General features: G+C 39.2%; 1 protein-coding gene across 1 annotated transcript in view; it reads right to left on the bottom strand.

Moving 5' to 3' along the window:
* Nucleotides 1–671: 671 nt before the first annotated feature.
* The window catches only part of DERA (deoxyribose-phosphate aldolase (putative)), an 89,213-nt gene continuing 75,250 nt past the window's right edge, over nt 672–14,634 (bottom strand). The window contains exons 7-9 of the mRNA XM_004693244.2: nt 7,562–7,674; nt 1,534–1,683; nt 672–1,231 (exon numbers count right to left, since the gene is read on the bottom strand). Of these exons, the coding sequence (XP_004693301.1) occupies nt 1,175–1,231; nt 1,534–1,683; nt 7,562–7,674 (320 nt within the window). The 3' untranslated portion in view covers nt 672–1,174. The remainder of the gene's footprint in view (nt 1,232–1,533; nt 1,684–7,561; nt 7,675–14,634) is intronic.

Genomic DNA, 14,634 nt, shown 5'->3' on the forward strand with positions numbered 1-14,634 from the left:
AACAAAAGATCTACCATACGATCCAGCAATTCTCCTACCGGGTATCTACCCAAAGAAAGCAAAAACACTAATTGGAAGGGATAGGCACTCCTGTGTTCACTGCAGCACTGTTTACAATAGCCAAGTTATGGAAGCAACTTAAGTGCCCAAGGCCAGGTGAGTATATTAGGGAGATGTGTGTGTGTGTGTGTGTGTGTGTGCGCGCGCGCAAACCTACACACAATGGCTACTACTCAAAGATGAACTCCTGCCATTTGTGCCAATATGGGTGGAACTGGAGGGGATAATGCTAAGGGAAATAAGTCAGGAGAAGAAAGACAAATAGCAAATGGCTTCACTTCTATATGGGATATAGAGGAGCAAAGGGTCAGATAAAACCAAACCGTTCTAACAAACCCTAGAGATGTGACTGTAGAGTTGAGGCTACAAGAGGAAGGAGATCTAAGTGAATGGGGAGCCCAGTGGGCTATGGTGGGAGACTGTGGTGCTTGGCTCACAGTGTGATGTGGTAATATGCACCTACAGGTATGACTCTATACCTCTAAATTGTATAATATGCTATAAACCAATGTTATCAGAATTTTTAAAAAAAAAAAAGTTCATTTTTTAAAAATTAGTAACTACTGGGATTTTTTAAAATTAAAGACATTTCAATGCTATCCATATTTTCATATAACAATGACAGAAATTTTATTAACAAAACAATTTTTGAAAAAAACATATCTGTTGGAAAATGTAAAGAAATTTTCAGGGCAGGAAATTAGTGCTAAGCTAGTTCCTCTGATATGCCTGATTCCAGAATTTCAGGGACAATGCATTTTCTGAGGCTAGATCACATTTCTTGGCAATTTCTCATTTTTTTTCTTGAAATTTAATGTTGTCAAAGCTATCAGTCACATTTTACTTGGTGTTTTTAAGAAAAGTCTTCATTAAACTAACAGTGCAGATTATCTGATAATTAAGAGCATATCAGGTGTGCCTGAAGTGAACACATGTGTGGATTAGCCGTTTCTTTCTTTCATTCTTTGAATTAAATTCAACAGACACTCGAAGAGGAAGAAGGTCAGTTATCACCCATTCCTCCATTTCTTAATTAAATAATTTTAGCAATGATACAGAAAAGTAATTTTTAAACACTGCTGTAAAGAACTTTCTGGCATTGATCGCTGCTGATTTAAGGCATTGGAAGATCATGGTAAGCTGCATATCTTCCAGTCACTTGATGGTAAATCTGTTGAGGAAAATCAGAGTTCAGATCATTTCTAATATATTATTATACTGATCAAGTAATAATTATACTGGACATAAGTGATAATTTTAATTAATTTCATTATAAAGTATCACTATTACGAGCTTCAGTAGGACCTCCATCCGCCCCAATTTAGGTGGGGGTTGGGGGCGGTTTAGCTTGGAAGGAGTCAGTGAGTTTGGGTACAGTGAGGTGATTCTGATGAGTTTTCATTTCTATGCACAGATATTTCTTCCTCAACAACATTTATCATTGTGCTCCAAGGACAATGGGTTATTACTCACCTGCCTTTCAATGTCTGAAAGCAGAGTGCTGGCCCCTATTCGAAAGAGTTCTGGCTTCAGCCACTCATCTCCCAGCTCCTCCTTTATGAGGGAGAGCCATGCCAAGGAATCCTTTGCACTGCGGATGCCTCCTGCTGGCTTAAAGCCTACCTGAAAGGGAAGGTGAATAATGTTTGTTGTCACTGGAGTACTTTTTAAGATGAAACTGCAGGATTATGTTAAATGAAATAAATCAGAAGGATAAAAACAAATCTTGGGTGATGCCACACATAATGTGAAACTAAATAAACAAAGCAAAGGAACTGACAAAACCAAACCAAACTAATACCTTGGAATGTGATGCAGAATTGAGACTACCAAGAAGGGCGCAGAAGGGCTGGGAAGCAAAGGGTGGAGGGAGTTCAGTGGGCTAGAGGGGGAAGCTTATGAGCTTATGCTGTGGTAACATGCTTTAAAACAATGCGGTGTGCCAAGTTTACTGCTGCTTTATTTACAACAGGAAAGACACAGAATCAACCCAAATGCCCCAAAATAGATGACTAGATTAAAAAGATGTGGTACATATACACAATGGAATATTACTCAGCAGTCAAAAAAGATAAACACTTGCCTTCTGCAGAAACATGGATGGAGCTAGAAGGGATCATGCTTAGTGAAATAAGCCAGAAAGAAAAAGAAGAATACTGGATGGTTTCACTCATAGCAGGAGTATAAAGGATCAGGGGAGAAAATAATAATAATAATGAACAACTATATACCAGAGATATTTACCGGGGTAGAGTGGGGAATGGGATCAAAAACTGGGGTGGACTACAGACAATGAAGATGGAACATGGGTGAATTGGTGGTGGAAAGCCCATGGGGATTACAACTGAGTTGGAAAAAGGCACAAAACGATGCAAAAATAAACTATTATATATATATTTTAAAGGCAAACAATGGAGAACAAAAAAAAAAAGTGGTATGGTAAACAACAGTTACTGCCAAAACACCAACGACAAGTGCATATTAAAACTGGGTCTCAAGTTTACCCATCCCTTTATTTAACCCAGAAGAGGTTAGATCATGGATTCACTCGCATTCATACTACAAATGACTTTTCCAAGATTAATGGGAGCAATGTCACAGCTTCTGAGGAGACAATGAGGAGAGCTAATAGCCCTATTAACATGTCATTTATCGGAAAGTCATAAACCCCAACTACCTAGACCACAGCCATCAACATGGGATAAACAAGAGAGAAGCCAATAAATAGAGAAACATGCCACAGCACCAATTCATTCTACCCTTCAAATAAGCCCTTCTGCTCACCTCTGAGCCCTTTATCCTAAGGTGCAAAAGATACAAATGTGTATTTAAATAAGAGGAGAGCGTCAGTGAGGACACACTACCCAAACTGACAGCCATCAGCAAGAAAAGTTGACAGTTGTTTCAATCAACTTAACTGCAGACTTTTTTTCTGAGTTGCTAGTATATGGCATTCCATAAAGCAGCAGCCCAGGTAAAGTAAGCATAGTGGGAAAAGACAGCATCAGGCTCTTCACACTTGAGTCGCCTTTGAAGGTGACCATAAAACAGCACAATTCAGCTTATATGTAATGTTTATAAATGATGTCCCCGACACAATTAGGAGAAATGCCTTCTATGTACAGTAAAATCTGCAAATCTGGATTTCCTTGTCTCAAGCACTTGAATTTGCAGGAGACTAGAAAATCTATAGATGGCAGCAATCCAAAAAAGGAAGAACCCACACCGTTTGTCCTAAAGTGCAGACATTTGGCCACTCAGAGCTGTTGGCTTAATAGGTAACATCAGGAGGGATGACTGCTGGTAGGATGCTAGAGGAGAGAGACAACAGATAAATAGTCCATTATCAACCAAGCCCAGAAACCTCATCATTAATGTGGATTCCACCATCTTTTCACCACTCCAATCAACAGTCACATCCTACCAGTCCTACCTTCCTTATTTTCCCCTTTAAATAGTTACTTACTGGCAGTGGGCTAGAAAGAGCAGTGGGGGTCGCAAACACAGACACCACTACACACCAATGTCACAGGGAGGCAAGAACACTGGGAAAGAGCACCTGGAGCCCTGGATGACACCCCCTTTTCAAGAGTATGGGAGGGACAGGGCCTGGCATGTTGAAGGGGCTGCCTTAGACACTGCTCAGCAGGCCTGGTACAGACAAAGAGGGACTCACTGCCTCCGTGCCAGTCTGGCACTTGGTATGCACCTTCCTTGGCAGATGAGGCTCTTGGCCAGGGCTCACCTAACACACTTCCTGGATAGCCTTGAGGTTCTCCTTTCCATCCTAGGGCTGCAGGGCTTGTCCACAGGAGAAGCTCAGGGCCCACAGCTTCAGAAGGGGACACTTGTTGCTGGCACCAGTTAATGGCTGCTTCCTCCTAACTCCAGCCCCCAGAAAGGAAGCGATCCAGGAGACAGCAGGCTGCATTGTGCAGTGAGTTGCCAAGGCAGTCTCCTCATCAATAAATTTCTGGGAGCAGGCATGGTCTGACACTACCATAATGTGCTTCTGCAAGGTGCCTTGCAGGTAGATGTGGTCATGGGGAGCCCTGCAGACAGCAGTGGGCACCTTCTCCATTTCCGACAGCATTGCAAGTGGTGCCCATCGGGGAAAATCAGGCTCTGTGATGGAGATGCTGTTATTCTAGCAGATGCTGGCCTAATGGGCCGTAACACTGGTGTTCTCCGCGATGGTGAGAACTGAGCGGATGCGCTCCCCATCCTGCAGCACACAATGCCACTTAGCTCTGTCCTTATCCTGGACGGAGACATTCAGATGGCTCATCCAACCTTGGGTGGCCATCTTGCCAGTTGTTTCTGCATGGGTCCTGTGGCCTTTTCTGCCTTGATGCCCACAGCTCTGACTTTGGATTTGGTATCTTGGAAGGGATGCCCACAGTCTGCTTTCTGGTAGAATGTCTCACGGGAGAGGACAACGCCCCCAGGGCAGGGGTTCAAACATTGTTGGCAGCAGCTGTGACAGAAGCACCGGTTTTCTCTAGTGTTCTCTGGAGGACTGCAACCACCTGGCAATGCTCCCAGCATGCTCATCTGCAGCCAGGACGCCCCTTTCCAGAACCACTATTCAGAGAGCAATGTCACGTAGCTCCTTTTCTACTCATGAGCAATGTCACGTAACTCCTTTTCTGCTCAGGGGTCAGTGCAGGGTATTGGTAAGGTGTGATGCCAGTTAAGTCCTGGCACGGAAAAGGGTGGGTTTGGGCGGAGCAGAAGTAGAAGGTGGCAGGCTGGCGAGTGGACTGAGGGAGTGAACATGGCTCCCTAAGAGTTCTTCGGTCCTACTTTCTTAACCTCTTTATCTCCATATGCACACTTCATTCTCTGTTCTCACCTCTACTGTTTTCGACACTCACCAGTTCTCACATGGAACAAGGGTGGCTGGTTTCCCTACCAGGGTCACACAGCATCACATCACTACATAGCAGCCATGTAGAGATTTGGACTTCGTCTGCCTGTTACTCTGGAACCCAACTGACTGTGTAGGAGTGAGGGGCAGGAAGTAAGGGAGGGAGGTAGGTGGGGTGAGGTTATTTATTGAGAAGGGCACCTCCCCCACACTCAGTCAGTTGACATCAGCACAGACTCTGAGCTCTGCGGAGCTCAGGAATGTATCTATCAATTAGGCTTTGCCGCATATAGATTTTTCCTATAGAGTTCAGTTGTGTCAGCCAGTCTGCTTGGCAATGTTTCTGATGAGAGGTGGAGGCTTAAGTTTAGCATTTTGTTAAGGAGAAAAAAAATGGAAAACATAAATCTGTAATGAAATCAGTTATGAAATATTAAACCTCTGCTTCTCAGGAGTGACACTAATCATGGTCTGGAAAGTGTCCCATCAACGTTTTAAAACGCCCCTTAAATTAAGGATGTGTAAACTTCACCATCTAAAGGTGGTCCAGGCAAAGACTGCAAACTTGTACAAAGAAAAGACTGCAAACCTGTACACAGATTCCCTCTGTGTGAAATCGACTGTCACTTCAATGAGTGCAATTTGTATCTTCATTTCTTAATAAAATTCGGATGAAGTCCGTTTATTAGCTGAGGGAAGGGTCAAGTGAATTAAAGTTAGGAGTATTGTTCCTTCTGTACTTGGTTCTGGAACACTGAGTATTTGAAACTTGTATTGAAATTCTTTGCTGTGGTCTAAGGACTTTCCTGAAAAAGAATCTATTCATTTTGCTTCCCTAGCACTGAATCTTGATTGGCATGGCACAGACAACTACTCAATAAACGTGTGTGCGTCTCCAGTGGAGAATTTTTTTTAAAGATTTTATTTATTTATGCAAACTGGGGTACAGGCCAAAAATGCAGGGGCAGCGAAAGGATTCACCAGAGACAGAGTGGGGAGCAGAACAGGCAGATCAATGAAGTACACTGCTGAGGAGAGCAGCAGGCATTTAAGGAGATTACCTCCGGGACTGGGGATCGAACTTGCACTGAAGAGGCCACTGCCATCTTAGCAGTGCTGTGCTCCAACCTGCTGCGCCACCTGGAGGGGCCCAGTAGTGATTTTTAGCCACAGTAGTGATGGAGCTTAGGAAATGTACAGGTGCCTGAAAACTACCCCTGATTCAGAAATGCCACGGAGGAGAATAATGGCACCTGTCAATAAAAAAAGCTTCACGTCTATTTTGATGTTCTTTGGCCAAGGAGAACCACAAGTCAAGTGAGTGATGGTCTCAACTGGGGCCAAAAGCTAAGTGATTATTTTTATGGCTTTTTAAAAGAAAATTTAAATTTATTTGGATCATTACAAAAAGGTTAACAGAGTCTACCAAGTTGGACTGACTATCATAGATGAGTCGTTGTAGATGTTTGTCTACTTCTTTAAGATAGAAAGACACTCTGAAGGAGAAAATTCTGGAAGGAGTTTGTTTCCTCTCAAATGCTGTACATTTTAAAAAAGGTCTCCAGTTCCAAAAATAAACTGAAGTTACAGTCACATATACAGTCATCACATCCAGTTGGCAAAGGGCATTTTTGGGTTTCTATTTGGCAGAAATCAAGAGACTTTTTTAAAAGGTACCTTTCTCAGGAAAGTCTCATTAAAAAAAAAATTACCTTTCTCTCCAATGATGTAAAAAAAAAGTCCTTTGAGATAATTGGCAGCTAAACAAGCAACTTGAAGCAAAAAGGAAAATCCAAACTCATTTTAAAAAATACCTCATACGCATTTTCCTTTTAACTTTGTATGTTTCAAAAAATATGTATTATTTTTCGAAAAGCTGACAAAAGCTAGCATATACCCTCCTCAGCTTAACAGTCTTCCAAAGAGCACATCCAACTGCCATAAAACGCAAAAATGGATATTTAATTCAAGAGCTATATAACGTCAAGCTACCTTTTCCCTGCTGTTTCACAGCATTTCATTATTTTGTTTAATAAGTTCATCTCCTCGAGAATTTTCTCTTCACCTCATATTATTAAAAGTAATAAGTTTTTCTGGACCGGGGGTTTCCCAACAGAAAAACCAATTTATGTGTGTCCTTCAATAATGACAGGAAAAGATTATTTCCCATTATATTGCATACTTTTCATATCACCACCACAGCTTATCATTCAATAAATGTTACTCTGCAATTCTTTCCATTCCTCAAGGAAGTTTAATTTCTGCATTAACCTGTTTTCGCTGGCCAACGCCTTACCAGACAGCCTCTGTGTTGCTGCAGAATTAGTTCGTTAAAGAACCCATTTAGGAATCTCTTGTCAGCGATAAAATTGTCTTCGGTTAATAAAAGGATATAAGTGAGTTTACATCTTGATCACACATACTTTCTCTCCACACTCACACTCACTTTTTGTTAATCACACATTTCTCCAAGAACCCGTTCTTTTGTAGTGAAAGGCAAATTAAACATTTATCTTAATAAAGGTAACTCATTCACACCTTCTGCATATAAAGGTGATGATCGTGACTGTGGCTAGTGTTATAAATAACATTATTTGTCCTCTGAAGAAAGATTTGCTGGCAATAATATACCTTGTTTCCAGTTCTCCAGAAGAAATCTCTAATGGCCCGTAGCATTACTATAGCTACCGGGAAAGTGGCATTTACTGTTTCTTTTCCAGTCGAGGTCTTAATAAAATCTGATCCTACAACAAAAGGCAGAAAAACTCCATGTTAATTAAAAAACTTAGCTTTTACACTTTGGAGTCAGTGGGAGAAGCAAGTTATGTAAATTTTTTCCTGATGAAAACAGTTACGTTGTTCATTAATTGTTTGAAAAATGAAAACCAAAAATGTCTCTTTAAAGCAATACCATCCATACTTTTTCCCTCTTTTACCCTAAGATGAATTAAATTAGGCATCAAATGGATTCTCACTGTACCCTGGGGCTCCTGCCTCTATTTCCATATCACCAATTAAAATCAACTTGGTTTATTTAATGCATAACTGAGATGAATAAAAACAATTTTATGCTCTGTGCTGAACATCATATAACCTAACATGTTAGAACTACAAAACTGGAGTGCCTATTCATTTCTCCCCCCTGTTCTTATGCTTGGTGGGCAGTCTACAACACAGTGACACAACACAACATGGGTCATCCATCACTGCAGGATTTTCACTATGATGTTCATTAAGGCGAGCAAAATGTCTTCCAAACAGATGAGGATTTCACAACCATTTCAAGCCACATTACAAGTTGCAAATATGTTAAAGGATTCCTTTCTGTCTCTCCTATGTCTCTTAAGTCCATGGTTGTAACTTATCAGGCCAGCATAAGGAGACAAATACATGATAACAATATTTCAGACTCACTGCAGGGTATATCAGATGTGCTCTCATCTTCATGTTGTACAGGTACAAACTCAGTTAATCCTCACAACTGCATGAATTAAGTTCTAATATGGTCTCCCTTTTTGAAGAGGAAATCAAGGTTAAGTAACTTGTTTGAGGTCATATAGTAAGCAGAGAAAAATGCCCATTACGAGTAAAACATTAAAACAAAAGAGCAACTCTCAAAGTCACCTAGAGTGAGACAGCCAGAGAAGACCCTCATCCAGCATGCAGTGACCTAGCCCCAAAATTCTCAAAGCCTTAACTACAAACAGGTAGCAGGGGCACACACAGAAGCTTGTTAAAAATGTATACTCCCTGGCCATACCGAGTCAGAAGCTGAGTACCAACAGGATACAAGGTGATGTTCTGAGCAAATCCACGGTCATAGTCCATTGAAACTCTGGAACTACAGGCTAACGTCTGAGATTCTCCCAACATCCATCAAAGAAGTGGCTCAGTGGAACGGGAGGAAAAGGGTGGCTAAAACTTTCCCCACTGTTTCAATTGGGAAAAAGTATTTTCATGACTATTGCATGGATTGAAAGATTCAAATCAGTACCCCTTCAATAAGCACATTGTTTGTAAGGCACAGTGAAAAATACAGAAACAAATAATTCAAGCCCTTGCTCTCAACGACATTCATTCCAGGTTCAGAAGCAGGTAAAATATAAAGCTTACTTGATCAGCCAGAAGTCAAGAGATCTGACTCTGAGCTTTGGCGCTGATATTTACCTTACAACATCCTGTTTGTAAATTAAGTCTGAAAACTCTTGTTTGCTTCATAGTTTATACAAGCAATCAAAAGAGACAATCTATGTGAAAGCAAATGTAAGTGAAACAAGAACCTCGGTAGGAATTCTGATCTATAAGAGCAGAGATCAAGTATACTATTCTTTTGGTCTGTAAGTCCACTGGGAGAAATGCAGACATGTCTGCATGTGGTAAGCTGAATGCATTCATTCAACAAACATTCCCTGAGTGATTACTCTGTGCTAGATTCTGCTCTAGAAGTTCAGAATAGCCCACTAAACAAAGCAAACTTCTCCCCTTTGTGAACAGATTTTCCAGAAGAGAAAGACAATAGCAAATTTAACAAATGTCAAGGGGGTGATAAATGCTATGAAGAATAATGAGATGCAATGAAGTAGAGTGTCTGAGAAAGTTGATTTCAAAAGTCATCAGAAAGCCATCTCTGGAATTGAATGAGGAGAATCTGGAAAGAGACTTATAAGCAGGAAAACAGCAAATGTAAAGGTCCTGAGTAGGCATGTGCTAAGCTGATCACTAGATGAATGAATGAATGAATGAATGAATGAATGAATGAATGGGACCACAGTACCAATGCTGAGTCTCTGTAACATCAGAAATAAGGTCATGAAAGAGAAGTAATTAAAACCCCCAAGTAGATGTAGGAAGGTGAGGGGGACATTATATCAAATTTACAAAGAGACCAATATATGTCTTCCTGATCCATCGCATTGTTTTCTGATTCACTCAAAGGCTTTTGGGGGCAGCACTGGATATTATCTAAATTCTTTGAAGCTGCTCAGAAAAGAATATTAAGATAAAAGACCAAGCCTACAACTCAAGGGCTAAAAATGATAACTTGTAAACCACACTATCTAAAGTTAACTGAAAGAGCCAGATTCCTCTGGGAGAGCAGGGAGCACAGTAAGGAAGCAGGCTCTTCCTGACATAATGTGGGAGGAGCAGAGAAGAACACTATTAATGGTCACAGCAGTAGTCCTGGAGTAGGAACACAGGGTCCATTCCAGACCCACTCATAAAATGAGGCATGTGGCTCAGAATAGCATCCAATATGATCTAGTTGTTTTTAAAAAATGTTAAATTTTAACAACAGCTTTCGGTCTACAGCAACACTGTAAAGATAATTCATTGTTCCCATATATACCACAGTTTCCATGATTATTAACAGATTATGTAGCATGGTATTTCTGCTATAATGAATAAACCAATATACACATTAACCCAAACCCATATTTTACATAAAATTCCTTAGTTTTATTCAAAATTCAACTTTATCCGGGATACATAATATATTTGTCATGGTTGCAGGTTCTTCTTGGCTATTACTTTCCTCATTTTGATGATCCTAACTGGTTAGCTATTATATACAATTTCCCTCGTGTGGTATTCCTTCAATTGTCCTTTTTCTCACAATTAAATTGAGTGATGGGTCATCTGTGAGGAAAACCATTGAGATAAAGTGTGATTTCCATATCGTATCAAGGATACTCACATGACTCATCACTACTGATGCTGACCTGGAACACTTGGTGGAGATACCGTGTGAGCCAGGTTTCTCGACAAGCAAGTTCCTTTCTGCTATCTTCCTTACTGTTCTCTGGCAAAAAGTACTAATGTGTACTCGACACAAAAGGAAGGTGGTGTTACAATTCACTTCCACAAAGGGGGAATACCTACATGCAATATTTAGACTTTTGCATGGACAGTTGTCTCTTCTCCATTTATTTCTTATAATCATTTATTCACTTATATCGATATAGACTCAAAGACTTCTTATACTCAAGTTTATAATCCAATATTACATTTTGTTGTCCAAATAGTTTTAGAATAGCTTGACCACTGAGGCCCTTTTAGTAGCTTCCTGTAAAATTCCTTCAACGTACTCTCAACCCTGTAGATTTTTAAGCATTATTTTCTAGTATAATCAGATGAATGTTTTCTATATAATCAGATGTATGTTTTCTGTTCCAGTCCTAGAAGAAGCCCTTTCTCCAAGGAGTCCTCATTCCTTTTACTAGACAATCATATCAGATATTCAGATGACGGTGCTGGGTGTACTCATTGCTACAGCAGGGGACTAGCTTTTAGGCTATTTCGACCAAGCAAGGAATGTATTATATGCAATTATTCCACCTACAAATAGTTTCAAAGTTAAGTATCTATTACTTGTTAAATTAGACACAAGTTTTTGATGTCTCAAATGCTACTCCTTACCATATAGATGATTCCATATTTTCCCTTCTCTTGGATTTTATTATTTTAAAGAAGTAACACTGGTTTACAACACCATATATGATTTAATGTATAGGACCATATTCTTCAGATATATGCTACCACACCCATCTACTGCCAAGGTACCCCCAGTCCTCCATCATAGTCCATTGTGCCTGCTCCCCACCCATATGGGTCATTCTAGCCTAGCCCCCTTGTGTGTCTCTAAGCTCCAAGACCAGTCATGAGAAATCTGCCATCTGTAACCCATTTATCTAGTTGTTCATGTCCAGAATCTAAGTAAAGTGCTATCAGAATTGTTAATCATGTCATCATGAGAAACAACTTTATCAACTACAGTGCTAATATGTAGTTTGATTTGCTTTTAGTATTACAGACTTCTCCTTTATAAAGTTATTCAGGTCAATATGTTTTTCTCACACATCCTTCAGAGAGGTTGTTTCACGTGTATGCAATACATGTTTGATTCTATGTGTGCCTGGAGATAAAAGTCCACAAAATAAACAGTCAAAGTGAGCGTTTAAATGTGTCTATCAGTGTTATGAATCCAGGAGGTAAGCAGATCTCAACTGTGACTGGCATGGGAGCTGACCCACATATGACACAGCAGACCTCGCCTGTCTCATCTGCTGCACCCTCTTAGCAGTGTACTTTAGGAAATCCACCTTTTCTGCTCCCTACTCTGTCTCTGGTGAATCCTCTCACCCCTCACATCTGGCCTACACCCCAGTTCACACACACACACACACACACACACACAAACACTAAGTATAGTACCTCCAATAGCCAGGCTACAAGACAAAGGAGAGTCAGAAATACATAGTTCACACATGCAGGCATCACTGGCTATTTCTTCAAATGCAAGAATAAGACCTCGCTATAATTACACAAAATACTTTAGAAAGTACATTAGTACTTTACTACAGTCAAAAAAACAATGGCTTTTCCAATGGGACCAAGTAGGCACTCATTTTTGTTTTACTTCTTATTTTAATATTGCTTCTCTGGCCTCTCTGCTAACACAAAATTACCTTAGAGAAATAAATGCTAGGATTTTGAATCACCGACACCACAGAGTACCATAGACTCCTCAGAGCTCATGCAAATCCAACATTATCCAAACTCACCTCTCCTCAGCTTGGGGGGGAGGGGGAACCTTATAAGAAAATATCTCACAATTAAAATAGCTATTCATATAAATGACTAAACTAGAAGACTAGAAGATAAAAGGCCTGCATAGTCCAAAGTAACACATTAAATAGACTCTGATTTGTTGAAGTCAAAATTAATAATAAATTTATAGTATTGCATTAAATTGTTTTTTTTTTCCTAATTTGGAATCTCTAGCACAATACTTTTTTTTTTTTTTTGTGGTCTAAAGCAACTCAAAGCTTTTCTAAGGCCTATAATTACAAGTCTCTATGGTACAGTTTCATTAAAAACTTTCATTAAACAACAGCTGCCCTTGTATATGGTCTTCTAATCAATTTGGTCAAACAGAATGACTTCTAATCAGCTGTTGATAAAAATAGAAGATGAAATTTTAATTCTAATAGATTAACCACAAACTCAAGACAGTCTTCAAAATCCATCTAGCTCTATTCTCCAGTGGATTTAATGACTATTCAGCAACTCATTACTAAATAGAACAAGATGAACATTTTCCAGTTCATTAAAGAAATGTACTATGTATTTTTGCATTGTCCTCATGATTCGTTACAGGGAGTCTTAATTACAAGATAATGGATAATGGTTATTAAATGCAGACTGCAGTAATGAAGCTCTATTCATTTGCGAACCTCAGAGACTGCAAAGAGAGGAAAATAAAATTACTAGCTTCAAAAGATTAACGGATCAAATTATTATTCAATTTTGAAAATCTCATTCAGACTTCACAGAAACAAGAAGAGATTAAAAACTAGTATTAAGACCAAAGTAGTACATTTAAAAAAATAATATCTTAAGGCTATTACTGCATAATAAGCTTCAGATGTGAATATTAGAAAAACATATAGCTAACAATGGGAAAACATACATTTTTATTTCCTGAGCAAATCTTATTTACAAGATAGGAAGTTACTAGTAAGATCTTAAGGAGCGTGTTGGTGAACCTGGAAGATATATGCTATGTTACAAAAGAACAGCACAACGGAAAGTATTATTAACATTTTATACTTCACTAATGAAAAATAGGATTTAAAATCAACTGCTGCTTGAGAAAGCTTGTCATTAAGTGGAATTCATGCCAACCCTATAATAAGAGCTCCTGGGCACATTATTCATTAGCGCCATGTTTTCTATCGCTCTCTAAGAAATTACCGATTAAACTTAGCAAGAGAGTTTTGTTTGGTAATTTTGGTCATTCTGACACTAATTTGTACTTGCAATCTGCATTGGGACACCTAAAAAAAAATATAATGTACAAAAAATATGAAGCCCTAAATTAAAAATCTATTATTTAACATTGTATTTTTTATTTAACAGAGGCTTGAAAATAATTTGAGATGAGATATAAAGACTCAGTGTTATAGCTGAAGAACAGACCAGTGTAAAAAAGGAAGCAGACAGCCCCCGCGGAGGTATAAATATGACGGCAATGCTCAATCTGGAGGTGATTATGCCACAAAGATAAACCTACAAGACCCAGGGATAATAGCTAACCTTGCAAAAAAAGAAAAGAAACAAAAAATGGGATAAATGTTTTCTAAAAGACAGACTAAATGCCTAAGAAGGAAAAAAGAGAAAAAATAAAGAAAAACACCACCTGCTCTCTTTTCTTCAATCTTAATAGTGAACTCTGGAAAGACTTCTTTGTTGGTCCAGTCCCTCACAGGAGAAAGGCCACAGATCATTATAATTAAATAGTAAGGCATGTCCTAGCAGAATGCAATCAGAAAGCAATCACAGTCTCAGAGTTAGAAAATATCCCCAGTACCCCAAGGGTAAGATTAGCTCATGATAACCACATTCCTTTGTAGTTGTCTTACCCTCAATAAAAATAAAAATGTGACCATTTAAAATAATGTAAAACAGTATGATTCAAATGACATACAAGGTGGGGACTCTGATGATATAATCATTGGTAATCGACAGTAATGGCCCTGGGAGAACATTCTAAACAATTATGCTAACCATGCAAAGATACGTGTTGGAACACTTGATGCAAGGTCTTTGAGTTATGTTGAATATGCCAGAAGTTTCCTTCCACTTCTCAATCAGGTTATTTGAAAGAAGTTTTAGAACAACATGAAATTCAATGTGAAATCTGA

The sequence above is a fragment of the Condylura cristata genome, unplaced genomic scaffold (assembly GCF_000260355.1).
Source record: "Condylura cristata isolate star-nosed mole 26May11 unplaced genomic scaffold, ConCri1.0 scaffold00036, whole genome shotgun sequence".
NCBI lineage: Eukaryota > Metazoa > Chordata > Mammalia > Eulipotyphla > Talpidae > Condylura > Condylura cristata.